This window comes from Mytilus edulis, chromosome 5 (genome assembly GCF_963676685.1).
Source record: "Mytilus edulis chromosome 5, xbMytEdul2.2, whole genome shotgun sequence".
Taxonomy (NCBI): domain Eukaryota; kingdom Metazoa; phylum Mollusca; class Bivalvia; order Mytilida; family Mytilidae; genus Mytilus; species Mytilus edulis.
The window spans coordinates 92,973,869-92,996,420 of NC_092348.1; the positions used below are offsets into that span (position 1 = coordinate 92,973,869).

General features: G+C 31.6%; 2 protein-coding genes across 2 annotated transcripts in view; both read right to left on the bottom strand.

The window, feature by feature from the left end:
- Positions 1 to 14,305, bottom strand: part of LOC139525320 (cubilin-like) — a 44,505-nt gene extending 30,200 nt beyond the window's left edge. The window contains exons 1-5 of the mRNA XM_071320524.1: positions 14,149 to 14,305; positions 11,111 to 11,296; positions 5,117 to 5,244; positions 3,718 to 3,940; positions 2,272 to 3,175 (exon numbers count right to left, since the gene is read on the bottom strand). Of these exons, the coding sequence (XP_071176625.1) occupies positions 2,272 to 3,175; positions 3,718 to 3,940; positions 5,117 to 5,244; positions 11,111 to 11,296; positions 14,149 to 14,305 (1,598 nt within the window). The remainder of the gene's footprint in view (positions 1 to 2,271; positions 3,176 to 3,717; positions 3,941 to 5,116; positions 5,245 to 11,110; positions 11,297 to 14,148) is intronic.
- Positions 1 to 22,552, bottom strand: part of LOC139525559 (tRNA-dihydrouridine(20) synthase [NAD(P)+]-like) — a 627,966-nt gene that overhangs the window by 426,372 nt on the left and 179,042 nt on the right. The window lies entirely within an intron of this gene.

Sequence of the window (22,552 nt, forward strand, 5' to 3'; positions counted from 1 at the left end):
ATATTGAACCTTGGACTGATAATACATCTGATATAAAACATACCATGTAATAATCTGATAACAATTTTTTCTTCGATCGTATGCTGATTAAAAGTTCTTAGTCTAATTAAAAACAAGGCGAAACAATATTGTTTTAATGCTGAGTTATTCTATTTTAAATGCGGATTGATGATACATCTGTCGTTTAAATCATGCTTATAACTCGAAAGAGGATAAAGGCAACAGTAGTATACCGATGTTCAAAACTCATAAATCGATAGAAAAAACCAAATCCGGGTCACAAACCAAAACCGAGGGAAACGCATAAATATAAGAGGAGAACGACGACACGACATAAAAATGTAACACACAAAGAAACGAACTAAGCATTAGACAAAATGAGTATCAATGGCAGTGTTCCTTCTCTGTAAATATGCAATTTGAAAAAGTCATGGGTTCTAAATGTCATTTTTATATCATTAATGGTCATCTCACAAAGTATACACCTTTTCATGCTTATATATATTACAGTGAACATCTTGATACAGCTAATTAACTACTCCAACAAAGGATATCATGCAAAAGCCAAGATTATTAAAATAAATAATACGAAGTCAGCATCTTATTGAAGGTTGTTATTTTGTATATAACTATATCTATCATTTTCTATGGAGTTATATATCAGGTTACCTTGTTTTTATTCATGGAGGTTAATTAAAAGAAATTCATTATCTGAAGGACTCTTAGTCATTTCATCTTTCGATCTAAAGCAATAATTAGTTCATCATTTATTTTATTGAATTTACATTGTTAAGTATTCGGTTAACCAAAAAAAAGTTTTTAAATATAACTCAAGATTGTTTACATTCGAATTCTATAATGACGATTCGATTTCAAAATCACGACAGACTAAAAATTAAACTTATTTGTTATACTTGTGTTTCAAGAATACTCTCTCAAGCTTCTGTTACTGACCGATACATTTCATGCAACTTGTTCCCATATTGAAACTTATCTTTTCAAAATATTTAACACTTCATGTCCGTCAGTTTCATTCAATTTTTTTTTCTCAACAAGCCAGTGGTGACGTTGTCTGGGCGTCCGCTGCTTTTTTAATTATCTTTTATTGTTGGTTACAGCGTTACATGTTATTCTATTTTTACATTAGGTCTTAAGCCATATCATATTTTCCTTTAATAGTATATGATAAGCTATATTTTAGTTAAGCATGTTTTCCTTGTACACTATGTAAATGGACATTGTTATATTATCAGCAGATAATTTACAGAGTCATGGTTTCATTTTTATCATGGCCCTGTAGTTTTATTGGAGAAGATGTTGATGAAAAGTAATAGACGAAGGACGCCTACTGGTAATTAAACTCATCATAGATACCAGGACTAAATTTTGTATATACGACAGACGCGTGTTTCGTCTACAAAGGACTAATCAGTGACTCTCGAATAAAAAAGAATTAAAAAGACCAAATAAGGTACGAAGTTGAAAAGCATTGAGGACCAAAATTCCTAAAAGTTTGGCCAAATCCAGCTAAGGTAATCTAAGCCTGAGGTAGAAAAGCCTTAGTATTTCAAAAATTCCAAATTTTGTAAACAGTTAATTCATAAATATAACCATATCAATGATAATTCATATCAGCACAAAAAGTGCTGACTACAGGGCTGGTGATACCCTCGGGGAAATAAATCTCCACCAGCAGTGGCATCGACCTAGTGGTTGTAAATAATTCATCATAGATAACAGGACTAAATTTTGTATATACGCCAGACGCGCGTTTCGTCTACAAAAGACTCATCAGTGACGCTCGAATAATTTTTTTTTTAAAAAGGCCAAAAAAGTACGAAATTGAAGAGCATTCAGGACCAAAATTCTTAAAAGTTTTGCCAAATCCAGCTAAGGTAATCTATGCCTGAGATAGAAAAGCCTTAGTACATGTATTTCAAAAATTCTAAATTTTGTAAACAGTTAATCTATAAATATAACCATATCAATGATAATTCATGTCAGCACAAAAAGTGCTGACTACTAGGCTGGTGATACCCTCGGGGAAATAAATCTCCACCAGCAGTGTCATAAAAACTTCACAAAAACACTACAGATAACAACTAAAGAGAGAGCAACATAACCTCAAACAAGAACCCGGTCAAAATCAGATCTCTGCAATCGATGTATCGCTTTACATGTGGATCGTATGTATAAAAAAATACGTGTCCCCCTTTTTCGTTCATAACTGCACAATCGGAATTAATGAAGGTACCATAAAAATGAAAATACCTTTGAATTAAATATGTTTCTAACAATAATTGAGTGTCCATATCAGTGATAGCTGCTAGATAACCTCCTTTATTTTGACAGTCATTTCGACCTTCTTCCCACGTCAAAGGATTTCGAACAATTTCGAACGAAAATTCTTCACGCTCAATCCATGTTGAACTACATTGAGGTACGGTAACATTTTTTAAGATGTTTTCCCATGTGGCAAAAAATCCAGATCGAGTAACACGATCATTCGTGACGAACCGTAGGATAATAATCTTTGTTTCTGTTCCAAAGGATAGAGTATGTTCTTGTCCTTTCCACTGGCCACATATTCGTTCTACTTTATCATCTATGTATATTTCTAAGTAGTCTAAATTGCATAGATCTCCTCTGAGAAAGGCATCATTGACGGTTTCTGTGTAAAATGATTCAAAAACAAGTTCTATAAGACCATTAATTTCGGATAATTCAATAATGTAAAAACAATCCTGGTTGCTAGAGTACTTGTTCGGATAGTTATCACTAGAAACATTACCTGAAGTGTTTACAAAAGTTTTATTTGAGCAAGGAACATGACTAGAATATTCAATCCAAAATCCTCTACCTTCGTGTAAATAGTCTGAAGTGAAAACGATATCCACTTCTGATAGTGAAGACTGAAAAAACAACTGTTTTGGAGAATATTCGGATAAATTTCCACATAATGTATCAATTATATTTCCGGAAATAATTTCTAAATTGTCATTTAAGCACTCTCCGTTTGTTTTCCTTGGAATATCCATATCTTTTATAGTCAATTGAATGCGAAACTCCGATGGTAAACGTATACTAATTACACAATACATCCATGGAAAATAAAGCTGTGGGTAGGCAATACTGGTAATGTTATCGTTGGTAAGTGTCAACGTTCTGTTGCATTCTGTTAGAATAGACAGAGAAAAAAAGTCATATCAGGCATATGAATCTAGTATTAACATATATATAAGAAAATGCCTGTACCAAGTTCAAAATATGACAGTTGTTATCCATTTGTTTGATGTTTTTGAGCTTTTGATTTTGCCATTTGATTAGGACTTTCTTTTCTTAATTTTCCTCGGAGTTCAGTTTTTTGTGATTTACTTTTTACTAAATATATCAATCAGATTTACGTAATCTTTAGTGTTCGTAAAGCGTTTATGTTCATATCTTGTACCATTTGCTTTTCATCTAATCAGGGTTGTTTTGCCATGGCATTGCCGATCGTTTTCGACTGATGAAATTATATTACTTTGGTATATTTCTCCTTTCGTTTTATCATTCTCCTATTAAAAAAAAACCTTTAATGAACAAAGGTAATATAATAATGTTTTATTATCCCTTATAAAGACTTTGGATATGAAAACTCTTTTTTTTTCATGACAGACATGTAAAAAATCTTATGTTTATGCTTAAGCTTAGCATTGAGTAATTAATATTCCCTACCATGTTTATCTTCAGTGAAGTAAATAAATCTGAATCCACTGTGTCCAATTTTATTGTCAGTAGAAAATGTCACAGTAAGTTTACCCGTAGTGGATACGAAATACATTGTTTGTAAATCTTCAGTCTGCAAAGCACCACATAAAATGTCGGTTTTATCCGATATCACAGATACAGAATCAAAACACATGCCTCTATACGATGATTCTAAATAGAAAGACTGAAACTGGAAATTAAAAAAAAAATGCACAATTATATATTTTATCAATGGTGCTTTATACAATAGGGGTTAATCGACAGGGAGATGTAGCCGAGAATCATCCTCATTTTTGTTTAACTATTGTAACTAGTTTACCAATTCCTTTCTATGTATACTGGCGTTTGTTTTTGTTGCACTTCAGTGTTCCAATTGTTAAGTTTGTTTTCCTCTTATAGTTGATGTGCTTCACTCGGTTTTAATCATTACCCAGTTTTCTTTTTTCGCAATCAGTTTATGACTTTTAAACACCGGTATATTACTGTGGCCTTTATTTATCACTATTTTCTTATGTTACGCCAATGACGTAGGTCCTTTTCTACTTGAATGTGCAAAAATTTACATCCATCGAGAAGATTGAGATAAAAAACTTGAACAAGAATGTTTGACAAGAATAAGAATAAGGTACTTTTGTTGCTGATAAGCATTAAATTTAGTTAATAATTCAGACCTTAATAGTTTTTGATTTTCATGATCCATACATAATTTAAAATATAAACAAAATGTTTCTTAAAGAAAGGTTACCAGTATAACCAAAACATTTGTGTAATCCAAACATAATCTTTATTCGAAAAAAAATCCTTAAGTGAAATCAAAAGATAGTAGAAAACGAACATCCCAAAAGAATATGGTGAAATAAGCTGGAAACAATTATAAAAATAAGCTGCTTCGGAAGGGTACAAGTTGTGTCCCTTGATATCCGTTGCACTTGACAGTTTGAAATCCGTCGATAATGGCAATATATTGCAAATGTATTTTATACACGATAAAAAAGCGGATATGGTCATCTATGACAACCATTACATTTCCGATAATGTTAACTATTTGTTTACGAAACAGTTTACATGCAATCATTTTTAAATTAACTCTTTATATATAATCAGATGTGTATACCAGAACATTTTCTTCGGATTAAATTTAAGTTTTTTTTACCTTTGATTACATTCTGGGAAAAATCATTATATAAAAGAGTACTTTCTTTGATCTAGCACTATCAGATTGCATTGATTATCAAGAGATCAGAAACTTACTAATGAACTAACATGAAGAAATTGATTTCATAAAATGCTATGCAATCACCTTTGGTTTTAAAGAGACAGAAATACAGTTATAATTTAAGGTGTTTAACAACCATGGTTCACGCACCTGCAAGTGAATCAATTTATGAATAGAAAATAAAATGTAGGTAGCGTTGTAATTATCAGGATATAGGTTGGGAAATCCCGGACTCTCAATGTCTCCTCGTATATCAGCCAAGCCATAAATTCGTCTCCCTGAAGTTAAAAAATATTTGTAAAAATATTTGTAATAATGACATATTCTTTTGTAAAGGAAAACATATATTATAAGTCACTCGATTAAAAATTAAATAATAATTTCTAGATTGTCATCCCAAAAGGTTCATAATTGTTAGGTATTATAATGTCACAAATTGTATTACAACGCCTTACTAGATGAATGAGTAATAACTTCATCAATTATTGCTTATATTTACTGAGCCAAACCCTAATCGGAAACGATAGATATAGGTAAATAAAAGAAACACAAATAACGATTCATCAGATTTTACAAAACCCATGGAGTTGGTTTGATTGTTTATTTCACAATGCCTCAGTTTGTAGAAATACCTGTCTGATAACCAAGACACTTAATTATAATTCGGATCTTGTCTTTGAATGACCCAAACGAGGGGTAGAACGACCTCCCACAATTAACAAGTGAAGGATGTTTATACCAAAGAAGTTGTATAACAAATACGAATGAACATCATACAGATTAACTAGCTCAACTTGCTAAAGGTTATCACTGTGCTTTTTTTTATAATTCAATCATTTATCTAGATCATACGTCTTCTTATTGACAAAAGTCCCGTATGTCCTTTTACTTGATAAAAAACACTATTTCAAACAGATGTCAATTAACAATAGGAAATAGAAACACAATTAAATTTTACAAAACTTACCAAGTTAAAAAAAATAGTTATGAGATCAAATATAAGATTTAGATCCTGGATGTATAAAATTAGATGCTATTAGCTAATTTCAACTTTTTAAATAAGCTCCTTTAAATTTCACAACAAAAGAGGAAGAACTAATAGAAAAATCAAGAATCTGTACCCAGTACACGGATGCGCTATCCGCACTATCATTTGCTATGTTCAATGGACTATGGAAATGGGGAAAAATCTCTAATTTGGCATTAACATTAGAAAGATCATATCATAGGGAACATGTGTACTAAGTTTCAAGTTGATTGCACTTCAACTTCATCAAAGACTACCTCGACCAAAAACTTTAACCTGAAGCGGGACAGACGGATGGACGAACGAACGAACGGACGCACAGACCAGAAAACATAATGCCAATAAATAGGGCATGAAAATAGAAGAGTTATGGTTGTGTGTATTGATCTCTTGATGAAATATACCAATATTTGCCAGCTGGAGGGAGTATTTTGAGAACCAATAGAAAGCGTGACTAGAAATCTTACGATATCCATCATTCATAGACATAGAACAATTAAGTTCAAAACAATTAATGGCTATAAATATTTGCTTACATGAAAATAATTTAGAAAAAAAAACGTCTGTATTTACTTGCATTAGACCCCAACTTTCGCCTGAGATAGAATATCTTGGTGAGTCATGTTGAATATAATATATATATATATATATCCTTTACAACAACCAGTTCTAAGAGTTTTTTCGTTTAAACCAATGAGTTTTAAATACAGGAGTCAAAAATAATGTCCCTGTAGCTTAATATAATATGTTTAACTCATGTTTCAGTCTTATCATGGCTGATCGTATAACGTACAATCAGTATACCAAAAAGTAAAATCTCAAAAATACTGCACTCCGAGGAAAATTCAAAACGGAAAGTCCCTAATGAAATGGAAAATTAAAAGGTTCAAACACATCAACCGAATGGATAACAACTGTGTGTTCCTGACTCGGAATATGTATTTTCTTATGTGAAAATGGTTGATAAAACTTGGTTTTCATAGCTAGCTAAACCGCTCACTTGTATGACAATCGCATCAAACTAAATTATATTGAAAACAGTGTTGAAACAAAAAAAAACCACACACATTAATAATAATAATCACTGTAAAAACAAGACAAGAATAGAAAAATGTACAATAGCACAATAACATAGTGACGGGATGTATAAGTACAAATTCAATTTTGTTTACATGTATATTTGTAGAAAATGTATTTGTTTTTTACTGTTTGGAATCGAACGACACTAGTGAATCTTAAGTAGACGAATCGCGCATCTGGCGTACGAAATTATAAGCCTGGTATCTACTATGAGGTTATATGACACGAACAATAAATATTCTAATGTATCTTAACTTTTCTCGTTTTAAACTACAATGAAATAGCCAACGAAAATTTCAGTCGTTAGAATATATTATGATAAATTTAAGGCACAAAGAGTAAACCAGAATTGAGGCAAGAACACTAAAGGTTATGCATCCGTTTACTTAAGACTGTATACTGTATTGTTTTTGATAGATACAGCTGTCAAAAGTGAGGAAGAAACTGATTATATTCCGCAGCAGTTGTAATAGCATCCTTTGTAAAAAGTAAAATCACAAAAATACTGAACTTAGAGGAAAATCAATTAGGAAAGTCCATAATCATATTAACTAGCGTTTGTCTTTCTTTTTTTCTTTCTTTTTACCAACCATCTGGTCCTGTTTTCATAAGCAGGAATTACTTTTCAATTTTCAGTCCTACTATTTTGCTTTTTTAAATGTAGCGTGAAATGATAAAAAGATTTTCTTTTAACTCAGCGACATGTAATAAAAACATAAATTTATCCCATTAAACAAGGACATGTCATTGGTATATGGAACTGTTTATTTACGATATCGTTATCAAAAAGAAAATAACAATTTCAAAGTCACTTCAATGAACAAACAACTTTTAATTAAAAATAATACATAACCACATATCTTTGAAAACGTAGCTTATTCATCTTCGAATCCCTTTAATTATATTTCCCTAGTCTACCAAGTTTAAGTTAATGAGATATTTCTACTACATCATACTATTTCATATACCTGATAAATATGCAACATGATTCTGCTTAATGTTCGTTATATATCATTATTATTCGAATCAATATTGAAATTTTTATTCCGTTTTCTTTTAAAAACATGGTTTTCACTGCGGGCATATAAAATGAATGTTTAGTTCTCTAAGTGTCATGCAATACTAGACAAATTTATTATTTTTTCGTTTTCCTCATATCGTCGATGTATTCTCTTAATTTTGTTTTTCTTGTTTGACTCAAACTCTTTTGCAGGTTTTCATCATTGTAGGTAACACAATTCTTTAAGTGCATTTTATACAATTTTAACTGAACCTTGAAATTTCCTAAAAAGAACACCACCACAAACACAACAAAACGTGTCATAGACTGGTGTTCATTTGCTTTTTTGACACCGTTATCATATTAAAGATGTCTTTAAGTCGAATCTTTTGGCATGCAATGTTTTTCTAATGTTAACAATTTATGCACAAATACAACATTTATAACAGAGTTTGAAAAGACGATTAAGCTTATATTGATTAAAACCATAATTTCAACATGTTACAGCTTTATATCACTGTCTTAGTTTTGGGTTTTATTTCCTTAGTGTCATCTTTGATCCGGATTGAAATCCTGTCGCCCTTCTGTTTGCAGCCGGTGATGTGCAGGGTAATTTTTTTGTATTTATCCATTTCTACACTATCAATAGTTATCAAAGGTACCAGGATTATAATATAGTACGCCAGACGCGCGTTTCGTCTACATAAGACTCATCAGTGACGCTCATATCAAAATATTAATAAAACCAAATAAGTACAAAGTTGAAGAGCATTGAGGATCCAAAATTCCAAAAAGTTGTGCCAAATACGGCTAAGGTAATCTATGACTAGGATAAGAAAATCCTTAGTTTTCGAAAAATTCAAAGTTTTGTAAACAGGAAATTTATAAATATGACCACATTATTGATATTCATGTCAACACTTCACATGTCAACACTGAAGTGTTGACTACTGAGCTGGTGATACCCTCGGGGACGAAGCGTCCACCAGCAGTGGCATCGACCCAGTGGTGTCAATAGTTATCTAAGGTACCAGGATTATAATTTAGTATGCCAGACGCGCGTTTCATCTACATAAGACTCATCAGTGACGCTCATATCAAAATATTTATAAAACCAAATAAGTACAAAGTTGAAGAGCATTGAGGATCCAAAATTCCAAAAAGTTGTGCCAAATACGGCTAAGGTAATCTATGACTGGGATAAGAAAATCCTTAGTTTTCGAAAAATTCAAAGTTTTGTAAACAGGAAATTTATAAATATGACCACATTATTGATATTCATGTCAACACCGAAGTGTTGACTACTGAGCTGGTGATACCCTCGGGGACGAAACGTCCACCAGCAGTGGCATCGACCCAGTGGTGTAAATAGTAAACAAAGGTACCAGGATTAAAAGATTCAAAACTCACCAAAGATACCATGCATATAATTTCGTACGCCAGATGAGCGTTCCGTTTACATAATGCCTTTTCATGATCCTATAATTAAACAGTTCAACTACGAATTTGCGAGGTTGCAAAGCATTTGTTCTAAAAAAAAGTCTTTGTGATGGATTTAAGTTTTTTTAAAACAATTCAGTACAAACAAAGAACGCAACAATGATATTTCTTGTCGATACAAGAGTGCTAATAATTGGACTATAGCCGAAATGTTTACCAGAAATTTCACCGACCCAACTGTTGTAAAGAAAAAAACTTTTCAAAGATACAAGACTTGAAAATAAGCTCGCTAGTTCTTGATGCGTGAATCTTATACATCAGACACGCAAGTGTTGCCTCAACCAAAACAGAATCAATTATGATGAGTTAAAGAGCAATAAAAAAACATCAAATTACAAAAAAATAACTAAAATGCTGCCAAGGACGTCGATTTAACCTTTGTGTTTTAGATTGATTACATTTTCAGAACATTAATTTTCAATGGAATCACCGTTACAATTTTTTTTCTTATAAGAACAAAAATGGTGACTACTTGGCTAGTGAAACCCAAAAATCCAAAACAGCTTACCTGAGGCTCTGCACAAATTTCTCGAATCAGTGTAGAAAACAGATTCGTTTGTCATTAAAATGGCACTGAAAATATATGAAAGACTTGAATATGGAAAAAAAATAAAAAAAATACTGAATTCCGAGCAAATTTTAAAAAGGAAAGTCCCTAGTCAAATGGCAAAATCATAGCCCAAACACAACAAACGAATGGAAAACGACGTTTATATTCCTGACTTGGTATATATAAAAGAGAAGATGCGGTATGATTTTTTTGCTATTTCTATTTTCTACATGTATTTTCAGAAGTAGAAAATGGTGTCATCTCATTAATGGTGTAATATCACTATAACTGATGTGTGAGGTTGCATTAAAAGATAATGCTTGCATTTAAAAAAAGGGGGGTTTGTAAGGCATCTACGTTAGCAAATACTTCGAAATAAAATTAGTAATAACTTGCCATTAGCAAAGATGACAATATTGAAATACACACGATGCATTTTACGTAAACGGTCAACATAAATAGTGTCACAAAACATCATTTTGTATAATGCATAAAAAATATTTAAAAGTTGCAATACGAAAGAAAGGAAAACAATCCAAATGATAAAAATGTTCATAACAATTTAACATTTTTGTGCTTTCAAAAAAAGTTGAACTGTTTCGTTCGGAAGTACATAAAATTGAAGCATTTCTCAAAATAAATATCAAATAAAATTGCTAGAACAAATTTGTTTAATATAATATTTTGACACGTTATATAGAAAAAGATTGAATAAAACTGTGTGATTTCCCAATTCTCTGTTGATTCATTTCTTAAATTATATGTTTTCGTTATCTTGACTGCTGATTTTTCTTCTTTCCGATTCACTTTATTACATTTTTGCTACGAGATTTATGATTTTTTTTTTTCATTCGTATATTAATGATTCTTTTTATGTTCGAAAACTTGTTAGGTATAATATATATCATATATTGATTTGGGTATACCTTAAGCTATAACATCTTTTCAAATTTCGAGGCGTCCACATGACTGAGTTATATAGATTACAAACTGTTTCTAGTCTACTTGAATTTTTCGATAAAAACTTCGCCGTTTGATCATCTACTACTGTCATATCACGGTCTGTCATTAAACTTCCTGAATCTGATAATGAGGTTGGCGACGTTTCATTCTCTTTAATCTCCAGTAGAAATCCAGAAACTTTAATTCCAGGTATAGTTGTTCTAAGTAGCACTAAAATAAATGTTAAATTACAACGTAAAACATGTTTATATAACGGTAGGATCCATGTGCAATGTTGAATAAAATACAATGTCTATAAATATATTTGAAAATTAGTGTACGCATTTGAATTTTTGTACTATTATTTGTCAGATAAATATATAACATCTGCAAAACTGTATAACCCATGTGCAAGTTAACTACAATAAAAATGTCCTTAAATATATTTGAAATTGCGGTAAACATTTGTGTTTTTTTTTCTACTATTAATTGTCAGATAAATGTCAAGACTTCGGCAAAACGCTATATAGCTATCAAAAGTACCAGGATTCTAATTTAGTACGCCAGACGCGCGTTTCGTCTACATAAGACTCATCAGTGACGCTCATATCAAAATATTTATAAAGCCAAACAAGTTCAAAGTTGAAGAGCATTGAGGATCTAACATTTAATTTTACAATTAACGACATTTAATTTTACTGGCCACGAGCATCACTGAGGAGACATGCTTTGTCGAAATGCGGATTTTTTGTGTTATTAAAATTTGCTGTTACAAAATGATAGAAATTATAATAAATTAAGGAATGTATCTCCCTCGTGCAAAGCTCTGATTCCTTTCACGGATTTGGCTATACTTTTTGGACCTTTTGGAGTATAGCTCATTATCTTTTATATAAGCTTTGGATTTCAAATATTTTGGCAACGAGCATCACTGAAGAGACATGTATTGTCGAAATGCGCATCTGGTTCAAGAAAATTGGTACCGTTAATTTTATAACTACCACTGGGTCGATGCCTCTGCTGGTGGACTATTAGTCCCAGAGGGTATCACCAGCCCAGTAGCCAGTACTTCGGTACTGGCATGAAAATACGGATGTTTTTGTGTTATTAAAATTTGCTGTTACAAAATAATAGAAATTATTATAAATTAAGGAATGTATCTCCCTCATGCAAAGCTCTGATTCCTTTCACGGATTTGGCTATACTTTTTTGACCTTTTGGATTATAGCTCTTCATCTTTTATATAAGCTTTGGATTTCAAATATTTTGGCCACGAGCATCACTGAAGAGACGCGCATCTGGTTCAAGAAAATTGGTACCGTTAATTTTATTAACGACAGTTTAACTTTTCTTGTTGGTTGTTTCTACTTGTACTGTCAGTCATTTCGTCGTTGTTTTGCCCCATATCTATTAGAATATTCAGAAAATGGTTTTACTAGTTTATCATTTCATTTTTGTCTTGATGTCTGCCATATTTGAGAATTTTCTGCATTTGTTATTAAATCATTCATATTTTTTTGGATATTTTTCTTAAAAATGGACGTATTACATACAAAATGGATTATAAGTTAATTTTTAGTTCGTTCAATTTTATTTTGCCAAAATGAACGTTTCTCGCGTAAAAAAACAAATTAACACTTGTCTGTTCTCCTTCATGAGACATTAGTCAAAAAAGTAAAATCATAAAAATACTGAACTTCGAGGAACTCAAAACGATAAGTCCCTTGTCAAAGGGCAAAATCAAATGATAAAACACATCAAACGAATGGACAACACTTATCATATTGTCAAACGACAGTCAACCAATATATGTTTTTATAATGACAAATCTACTAGGTCTACAACATTGCATTACGTTTTTCAATTCCTGTTGAAAACACTCGTGTTACATGAACCTCACTAAAAAATGATGAGTGTTTAAAAATGAGTATTAATTCTAGGGAAAAAAACTTGAAAAAAAGAAATATGTGACTCTTTTCACAAACAAGAATGTGTCCTCAGTACACGAATGCCCCACTCGCACTATCATTTTCTATGTTCAGTGGACCGTGAAATTCGGGTAAAATCTCTAATTTGGCATTAAAATTAAAAAGATCATATCATAGGGAACACGTGTACCAAGTTTGAAGTCAATTGGACTTCAACTTCATCAAAAACTACCTTGACCAAAAACTTTAACCTGAAGCGGGACAGACGGACGAACAGACAGACAGACGGACGAACGGACGAACGGACGCACAGACCAGAAAACATAATGCCCCTCTACTATCGTAGGTGGGGCATAAAAAAATCTCAAGAGTAAAATTACATGCAAGTCATCCACATTTTAGTATTACTTACAATCAATTTAAATTGTTAGAATTTTTGAGAAAAAAAGTAGCTGAAGCGGAGACACACAAACCTTGCTCTCTTTTCATTGGTTGGTTTTATTTTGTAACAATGCTCTGGTTACCTCTTAAATTCATTAATTGGAAAAACACTGATACATAATTTCATTCTTTGCTTCAATGTAAATCATATTTTCATTAAATATTTAGATATCAAACTTTTCATCGGGAATTGCAAACAATTAAAAGTTTACTCGAAGGACCATTTGCGTCAGCACTGTCGTTCTATAAAGGCATTAATACATTATATGGAAGAACAATCGATTAAACAACTGAAATCAAAGTCTAAACACTTAAACCACATCCAGAAAGATGATATAAAATAACAAGCGATTATATTTTTAATATTATCAACGAAATATTATGTGTTTTTCAGTCTGCAAACATTACAATTATCAGTTGATTGTCTTCGTCTTAATACTAAATGAGCACAATACATCTTTTGTGTATTCAGCATTCAGTATATATATAAGCTAATAATCAGGGTTTCAAGTCGATGACAATCATTTAGAAGTTGTTGTCACTGTTCTAAGACGTAAAAGCTACTGAGCATTTATAACTTTTCAGTTTGTAAATAAAGGTTAATGAGTTTTGATATGGTGCCAATGAGACTACTTTCCTCTCCAACCCATGGACAAGGATGTGAAAAACTACCCGTCACTGTGCAGACTTCGATAGTCGTTTATAAATACTTACCCTTGTAAGTTATGTTTGGAAGAATATCAATGTATGGATCTAGTACGGAATGTTCTAGAATTAATTCAAAAATCTGACTTCCATCACGAGGCTGAATTGATGATATGTTGGTGACGGCAAATCCACAATTCGTTGTTACTGAATACAAAGGCGTCATGAATACGAAATTTACCAGAAATATCCATGATACAAAAAGTACAAAAACTTTAAGGAGCATTTCATCCTATTAGTAACAAATAGTCCATTAATGCTTTATAACCATTTCTACAAAATAAAAAGAATGTTCAATCATAAACAAAATGACCAAAAATAATTAATTCGGGAACATTCTACAACAATATAATGCATGTGCAGAAAATATATGTTCTGTGATTGTTTACTAGGTAAATGCACCACAAGTGACATGTGATGATGTTAAACCAGTTTTACATACACACAAAGTTTCTCTTGTGAAATGAAATAAATTTTACTCAAACCAAATGTACTAGTAAAATAAAAAGTGTTTATACTAAACGTAGCTCAGGTATATTATTTCTAAAACTTTTTACCAAACTTTTAGTGATCACCCCCAAGAACCGGTTTGGCCACAACAAAACAATTTCAAGATTATTTAAATATTACGTTAGGTATGTTTAAATGAACAAATGGTTTACTTTTATAAATTATTTCTTGGATGGAGAGTTGTCTCATTGGCACTCATACTACATCTTATATCAATATGTTCTCATAGTTTATAACTTTATTCGTTATAGGTTGAAAAATACAGGCTACGTTTAGATGTTTATAAAGTGTCCTATATTTTGACCTAGTGGAACCTTAAGATACTATAATATTACAACAAATATTCATCAGATATGAAAAGAATTATTATGTATGTGTAAAAAAAAGTCTTTATAAGATAGCATGCACACATCTGATCAATATCTGTAAATAAAAAAATACATATTTATGTTTATCATTCAAAGATACTCCGTTGTTTCAAGGTTCAGTATACGACAAATCAAAAGCCAATACATTACAATGATATTCAGCTACCTGTCAATTATAACTATAAGCTATCTTATTTCTTTTTTGATAATATCAATCATCATAATCTTCTTTAGTTACTTGAACAATATACATCAGAATTAAAATACTTTAATGACCTTTTTACGTTTTTGTTCATTTGTATTGATTCTTATGTTATAAACATTTTAAAGCTGACTTAAAGCTAAATTGTGAAAAAAGCAATGTTAAGCCGTACGTAAATAACTAGTGTGGGATCAATTTTCATAACGGCATTAGCATGACAAATGTTCATAAAATGTTTAATTATTAGAACAAATATAATAGTGTATTTAAACAAAACTCGTGGATGTTGACACACATATATTGTATAACCTCTGAAGAGCGTGTCTGGGTCCATTGTTTTTTTACATTCGGCCTCAACCTTCTATAAAATTTGAAGAAAGCATCTGGGTCCATTGGTAAATACATTCTACCTCAACCTTGAATAACCACTGGAGGCGATTCTATGTCAATTGTTAAATACATTCGACCCCAACCTTGCATAACAACTGAAGGGCGTGTCTGGATCCATTGTTTAATACATTCGGCCTCAACCTTGTTTAGCCCCTTGAAGGCGTTTCCGGTTCTAATATTCAATACATTCGGCCACAACCTTGTATAACCCCAGGAAGGCGTGTCCGGTTCTAATATTCAATGCATTTGGCCTTAACCTTGTATAACTCCTGGAAGGCGTGTCCGGTTCTAATGTTAAATACATTCGACCTCAACCTTGTATGACCCCTGAAGGGCGAGTCTGGATCCAATGTTGAATATATTCGACCTCAACCTTGAATAACCCCTGAAGCGTTGTATATGTATGGTGTTCGAAATAACAATAATCGTTTTGAGTTTCATGACTAAATAATATATTGTTTTTCAAAAACCTCCGATGTATATAAGTTGTGTAGTTCTACTACTTTTAAGAATAAAAAGCAAAAAGTATCACAGTTTAAGGATGTTATCTAGCTGTCATGTGAAATAAAAATAAAATGAGAATTTCCCTTGAGAGTTACCGATTGGAGATTCGACCCTTTACAACCATGAAATCGTGCAAAGGAAGAACGATACTATCTTAATAACATGCTTACAATACATTATGATCGATATTTACCTATTCATCTATTGTAAAAAAAAAAAAACAACAGTATGTATCTTATAAAATTGAGAAAGGAAATGGTGAATATGCATAATAGTACAGTGATAATGGACGTCATACTAAACTCCGAATTATACACAAGAAACTAAAATTTAAAATCATACAAGACTAACAAAGGCCAGAGGCTCCTGACTTGGGACAGGCGCAAAATTGCGGCGAGGTTAAACATGTTTATAAGATCTCAACCCTCCCCCTATACCTCTAGCCAATGTAGAAAAGTAAAAGAATAACAATACGCACATTAAAATTCAGTTCAAGAGAAGTCCGAGTCTGATGTCAAAAGATGTAACAAAAGAAAATAAATAAAATGACAATAATACATAAATAACAACAGACTACTAGCAGTTAACTGACATGCCAGCTCCAGACCTCAATTAAACTGATTGAAAGATTATGTCTTCATCATATGAATATCAGGTACAATCCCTCCCGTTAGGGGTTTAGTATCATACTATCATAAAATATATGAGAAGAACATAACCCGTGTCATGCCCACAACTGTTTTTTTTAGAAATAAATGTGTTTAGTTCCGATGCAAAGACCCTATCAGTGAATCAATGTTAAATCCAAAATATGCAATCTTTAATGACCTGACAACAGTATCGTAACTATATCCCCTTTTAATAAGTCTATTTAAAGGTTTTGTTAGTTTCTGAGGAGAATACTGACATTTTTGTGCTTTATAAAGAATATTTCCATAAAATTTTGGATGTGAAATACCTGAACGTATAAGATGTCTGCATGTTGAGTTATATTTACGAATTATTTCCTTATACCGGTGATAAAATTTAGTAAATGTTTTGACCAGTTTGTGATATCGAAAACCCTGGTGTAATAATTTTTCAGTAATACATAAATTTCTCTCGCTAGTATGTTAAATTGTTGTGCAAACATGATTTATTTGTTATTTGAAATTAGACTGTGAACTAGCTTTCATTTACTGCTAGTGCTCTATAAGATCAGTACATCGTTTCACTTGCTTTTCTGTTAATCTTTTTTCCCCTTTGTAACGACATCACTATTTTGACAGTTTGTTCTTTGTTGTAACACTATACTGCTTCTAGTGATGAGAAAGGCGTTGAACCGTCATTTATTCTTTATGCTATTTATAATAATATCAAATGCAGTCCAGTGGTTATGTTTACATCTAGAAGCGAAAGACTAATGGAATTGAATTACGAATATGTAACGTTACCCTCTCTATTGATATTCAGTATAATTAAACAGATATATCGTGTTTAGGAGAGATAATAATATTGAACAGATATATTCACCTGTTGGTTTGGAAAATGATATCCTCTCTAGACTGGTATACATGTTTATTAGTACATCATGCCAAAAAAAGAACCAAAGTTACGGAAAACTAGCTCAAGGTATGGAGAATCATTTTTTTATGCTGAAGCAATAAATGTGATGATCACATACATAAAATGTGTACAGATGACGAAACATATACAATAGCTGCATTTTGGTTATTTGTGACAATGAGTTGTTTTCTCATAGATGTTCGAAATATGTAATACAATCTTTCAAGTGGTGTATCCACTGGGGAGGGGGTTCAGGGAGTTGGAACTACTCCCTCCGTTTTTAATTATCAATGTTTTGGAATGGGGACATACATGTATGGCTGGATCCCCCCTTTAATACTGGATGGATCCGCTCTGTTTTCAAACTGATTTATACGTATTTATATAAAAGAGGGACCATTAATCAGCAAACAGTTCAGATTTTGACTATATAACTAGAAATAACAAGATAGAACACAAATTCTATGTCCAAACAAAAGCAGTGATAAGGTTTCAATTTTTTTATGACAGAAAAATAATTACAATCAAAATTTAATTTCTAACTCATAGCTACAAAATATCATCCGAACTTGGTTACTGCATCTGGTAAATTTGAGATAATAACACTATTCCTGCTTTATCATAACAGATTGATCTTTTTAAAATAAAATAAAACAAAAAATAAAATAGTTATTTGAATAAATTAGATATGTAGTCGTCTCACATCTTCCAGGTTCATGTTACTCAGATACAAGAAGACTACATCTCAACATATTTGATTTTCATCTTTCATAACAATAAATCGAGAAGATTAGTGTGTCAATGTTTATTGTTAAACTTGGACTAGTTTTAAGACGTTATGTTTATTATTATCGTAACTTGATGTTGACGATCTTTTGTATCTTTTAACATTAGTGCTTAGGTATCTCAAATTAATGCTTTATAAATACTTATTATGATTTTTTTGTTCATGATAATTTCTTTTAAGAATCGAGGATAACCAAGAAATTAAAGTATTGCCATTATAGATATATGTGTTATTGTCCTTGGTGTTTTGATAATTGCCATTATTAAGTATGAAGTCAAGGACCGGATTTTCCAGTTAACGACTGTTTACTCACATCAGACGCCCTATTTTTCCGTAAGGTGTCTCATTTTTTCTATTGTGAGTTTAAGTTATTGAACTTCTATTTGCCATGTTGTGTTGCTTAATTGTATTTTCGTTGATCGTTATATATAGATATACATTTTAATATATTAATTTATTTGGCAACTGTCAATGGCAGTCAGCTGGGTTTAAGAACATCAGTTGTTCGACCTGTTAGTCAACTAGGTTTTGTTAAAATAAACTTTTTTCAATTTTTTGGTCTTTTGGAAAATTTTGTTTATGCTGTATTTAGACCCCTCTACTACGAAATTTGAGTTACATATTCCGTTTTTCATCCAACGCAAACATTTGTTTGAACTTTGTTTTCAATTTTGACTTGTTTAAATTATAATATTCATATATAATTACACTACATCTACGTTTTATTATAATACGTTATTTTTATTTGCTAACATCAATATCGAGTCATTCTTAATCAAAACATTCATTTTATAATTAATTGTAACAATAACATTCATGATGAAACGAGCTTCCACATTGAACACGTGTAAATAAGAGAAAAACTCTATTGAAATCATGTGTTCATGACCCTATAAAAAAATGAAATTATAAGTACTGACTGCAGCCAGTCTGCTTCTTTTAGCAATTTTAAAGGGGTGTCCGCGCTTCATACAAAAATGTACTTCGGTCAACGCTTTAAAACACCAATAACTTTAAAAAACTATGCATTCGATTCTTAAAATAACATTCATTGTCTGACATAAAGTTAACTTGTTGATAGATATGGACGTATGTTATATGATAACATTAATGTCACTCCACGAAAAGTATTTCCTAGGCTATCATCATTTATGGCAGACAATAGCTGATCTGGAAAGTATCCCATCTACATACATGTATCCTATACTGTGTTGAAAACCTAAATAAAGCCGACGAGGAAAAACATAACTCGACTAACGACAGCTATATCCTTTTACCATATGTTCAGCATGGAATATGCATTTGAATTTGATGCTCCACTGGCATTTCGTTTTTAGAAAGAAGTTGTTTGGAGCAATACCAGTTATTTGTACCGTTATCACCCACTTTAACAAACTACACACTTTGACTCAAGGACAAATTGACGTTCATTGCTCGTAGAATGGAACATGCTTCTCCCAAAATCCAAGATATGGCACGCGTTTTTATCAAAGTATTTTCTATTGTTTTATAAAAGCATTTATTGTTTATCAATTGTTTTGTACAGAGCTACATGTATTTGAGTTTTGATGATGTAATCACCTAGGTACAATTCCAGTCTATGATTATTAACAGTTTATGTAAAGAGCTTTAACATTTACCATGAATATTTTCTGTATGCAAAAATTGGTTCACAGTAAAAATATTAAACTTCATACACCATGTAATATTTCGTTCCACAATAATTAACCTTAATGAATTAAAATTATATGAATTATCATAAGATCTTACCAGAACTATCATGCAATTTTAAATCCATTTAGTTTTAATCTCCGATCGATTTCAAGAAAAGACACGAATGTTCCAGATTTAACTTTTATATAACTTCGCTACATAAAATCCGTGGAAATGCTGAAATTATAATAAATGTTCATAAATAAGGTTGATGAGATCTTGACGGAAACATTTCTAGGGGAAGGTGTTAAACATATAATGAGCTTTCAGAAAAAAAACCATAGAGCTATAACTCCAGCACAATGTACAAATATAATTGATCAGAAATGCCATAAGATAAAATTAGTCTGCTAGTCTGATGATTTCACGTAAAACACGTACTTTTTAAGATCCATACGAGTATTGTTGTTTACTACATACGTAAAAGACTGTTTGAAACTCTAGACGATGCTTGGCATCTCTTATTGTTGAAGTCTATGATCTTAGATGTTGCCTTAGGACGCTACATGTCTTTTGATATTTGTGACGTCGGGTAAATGTTTAATTAAAGTTTAAATCCAACATTAAATCCGAAGATTAAATTTGCAATTATTTCCTTCACCACCTCTGTTAAAACTTAACAAAAAGTGACAGGTCATTTGCAGAGATCAGTGGGGAAAAAAAATAATTTATCAAAATGGTAGTGTAAAATAAACGTTTTCAAGTACTGTTCGAATGTACTTGGTCTGATAACATCATTTAACGCTATTTTGTGCATTTTTCTTTTGATCTTTTTTTGTGATAATTTTCATATCATGCTTCTCGCTTGAGATGGAAAAAATATCGCTAGAAACTAAGGAGGCCACGTGGTGTTGCTAACGAAATTGACATGAAATTAACAACGTCGTCATAGGCAAAATAGCGATAAACAGATTATCATTGGTCATCTCAACTCGGTTGCTTTTCTCACTTTCGCTGTACCAGCTCAAGCGAGAAAATCAATCTCGTTGAGATGACCAACGATAATCTATAAATATCAGCCTTGCATGACGTTCCTTGGCCAGGCTGATATTACATATCATCGTCATTCCCTACCTACGACTTTATTACTCTGCTCAGTCACTCCGTAATTATCGTATCACGACAGGCATTATTTTATCATTATTTTCATGATAGCGACGTCACAATGTCAGAGGCGAAGTTATTGATCAGCGACGTCACAATATACACAGGCAAATTTTGTTCACGTGAAATTAACGTTAAATTAACGTAAATTTCACGTGAAAAAATTCACGTGAATTTCACGTTAATCGAGCTTATACGCGTAATTCACGTGAAATATTTAACGTGAATTTCACGTGAAAAATTTACGTGAATTTCACGTGAAAGCTTAATTCACGTGAATTTCACGTGAAATATCTGATTCACGTGAAATTAACGTGAAATATTTCACGTGAAATTCACGTAAATTGAGCTTTCACGTGAAATTTACGTGAAATCTTTCACGTGAAATTCACGTTAATTGAGCTTTCATGTGAAATTCACGTGAATTGAGCATTCACATGAAATTTACGTAAAATTCATGTGAATTGAGCTTTCATGTGAATTTTTCTATATTATTATTAAACTTTAAAATATCCATATCATTTGACAGTTCAGCATTATATATTAGGCAAACATCATGTTCTCTCTTATATTCACTGCAATGATTCATCTGTAGATCTATAATATATGATACTTCTTCCAAATAAACTAGTTTATTTGATGGTTATTCCTAATGTATACAGTACATGTGTGTAAAAACCAAACATTAAGTGCACAGACTCGGATTACTTTCCTGGTTCTAAACATTTTATTATATTAGACCTGTACATAAATATTTGTAATATATCATTTAACAACCCTAACAATAGTGCAATATTATTTAAGGAAATAGTCGAAAGATTTATGGATTGTGGTCATTTAAAGAAGATGTTTGCACTGATGTATTATAACATTTGAAATGATTTTTATCATGTACAAATGTATACATAGATGTATAAGTCATATTGTGTGGTCATCAGTTATGACAAAAACCAATCATATTCTGGATAAGAACTATTTGCAAAAGATGCCAATTGTTTAGATGGTTTTGAAGAAATAACTAGTTCACCTCACCACATATTCATGTACCCATTTTAAGTCAGAAACCTTTTCAGTGGTTGTCTATAATCTCATCTTAATTAAAAGAAAATTATTCAGAGAATTTGGTGTTGATGGCAGCTCTTGACTCATATTGTAATTGTTTATAGTCTCTGGTCAATTCAATAGATCATGGCAAATCTTTGGCTTTTGTTGAAGACTGCATGTTAGCACCTATAGCTAAATGCCTTTCGGGTGTTTTTGTTGTTTTATTGCTGTCTGATTGATGTATAC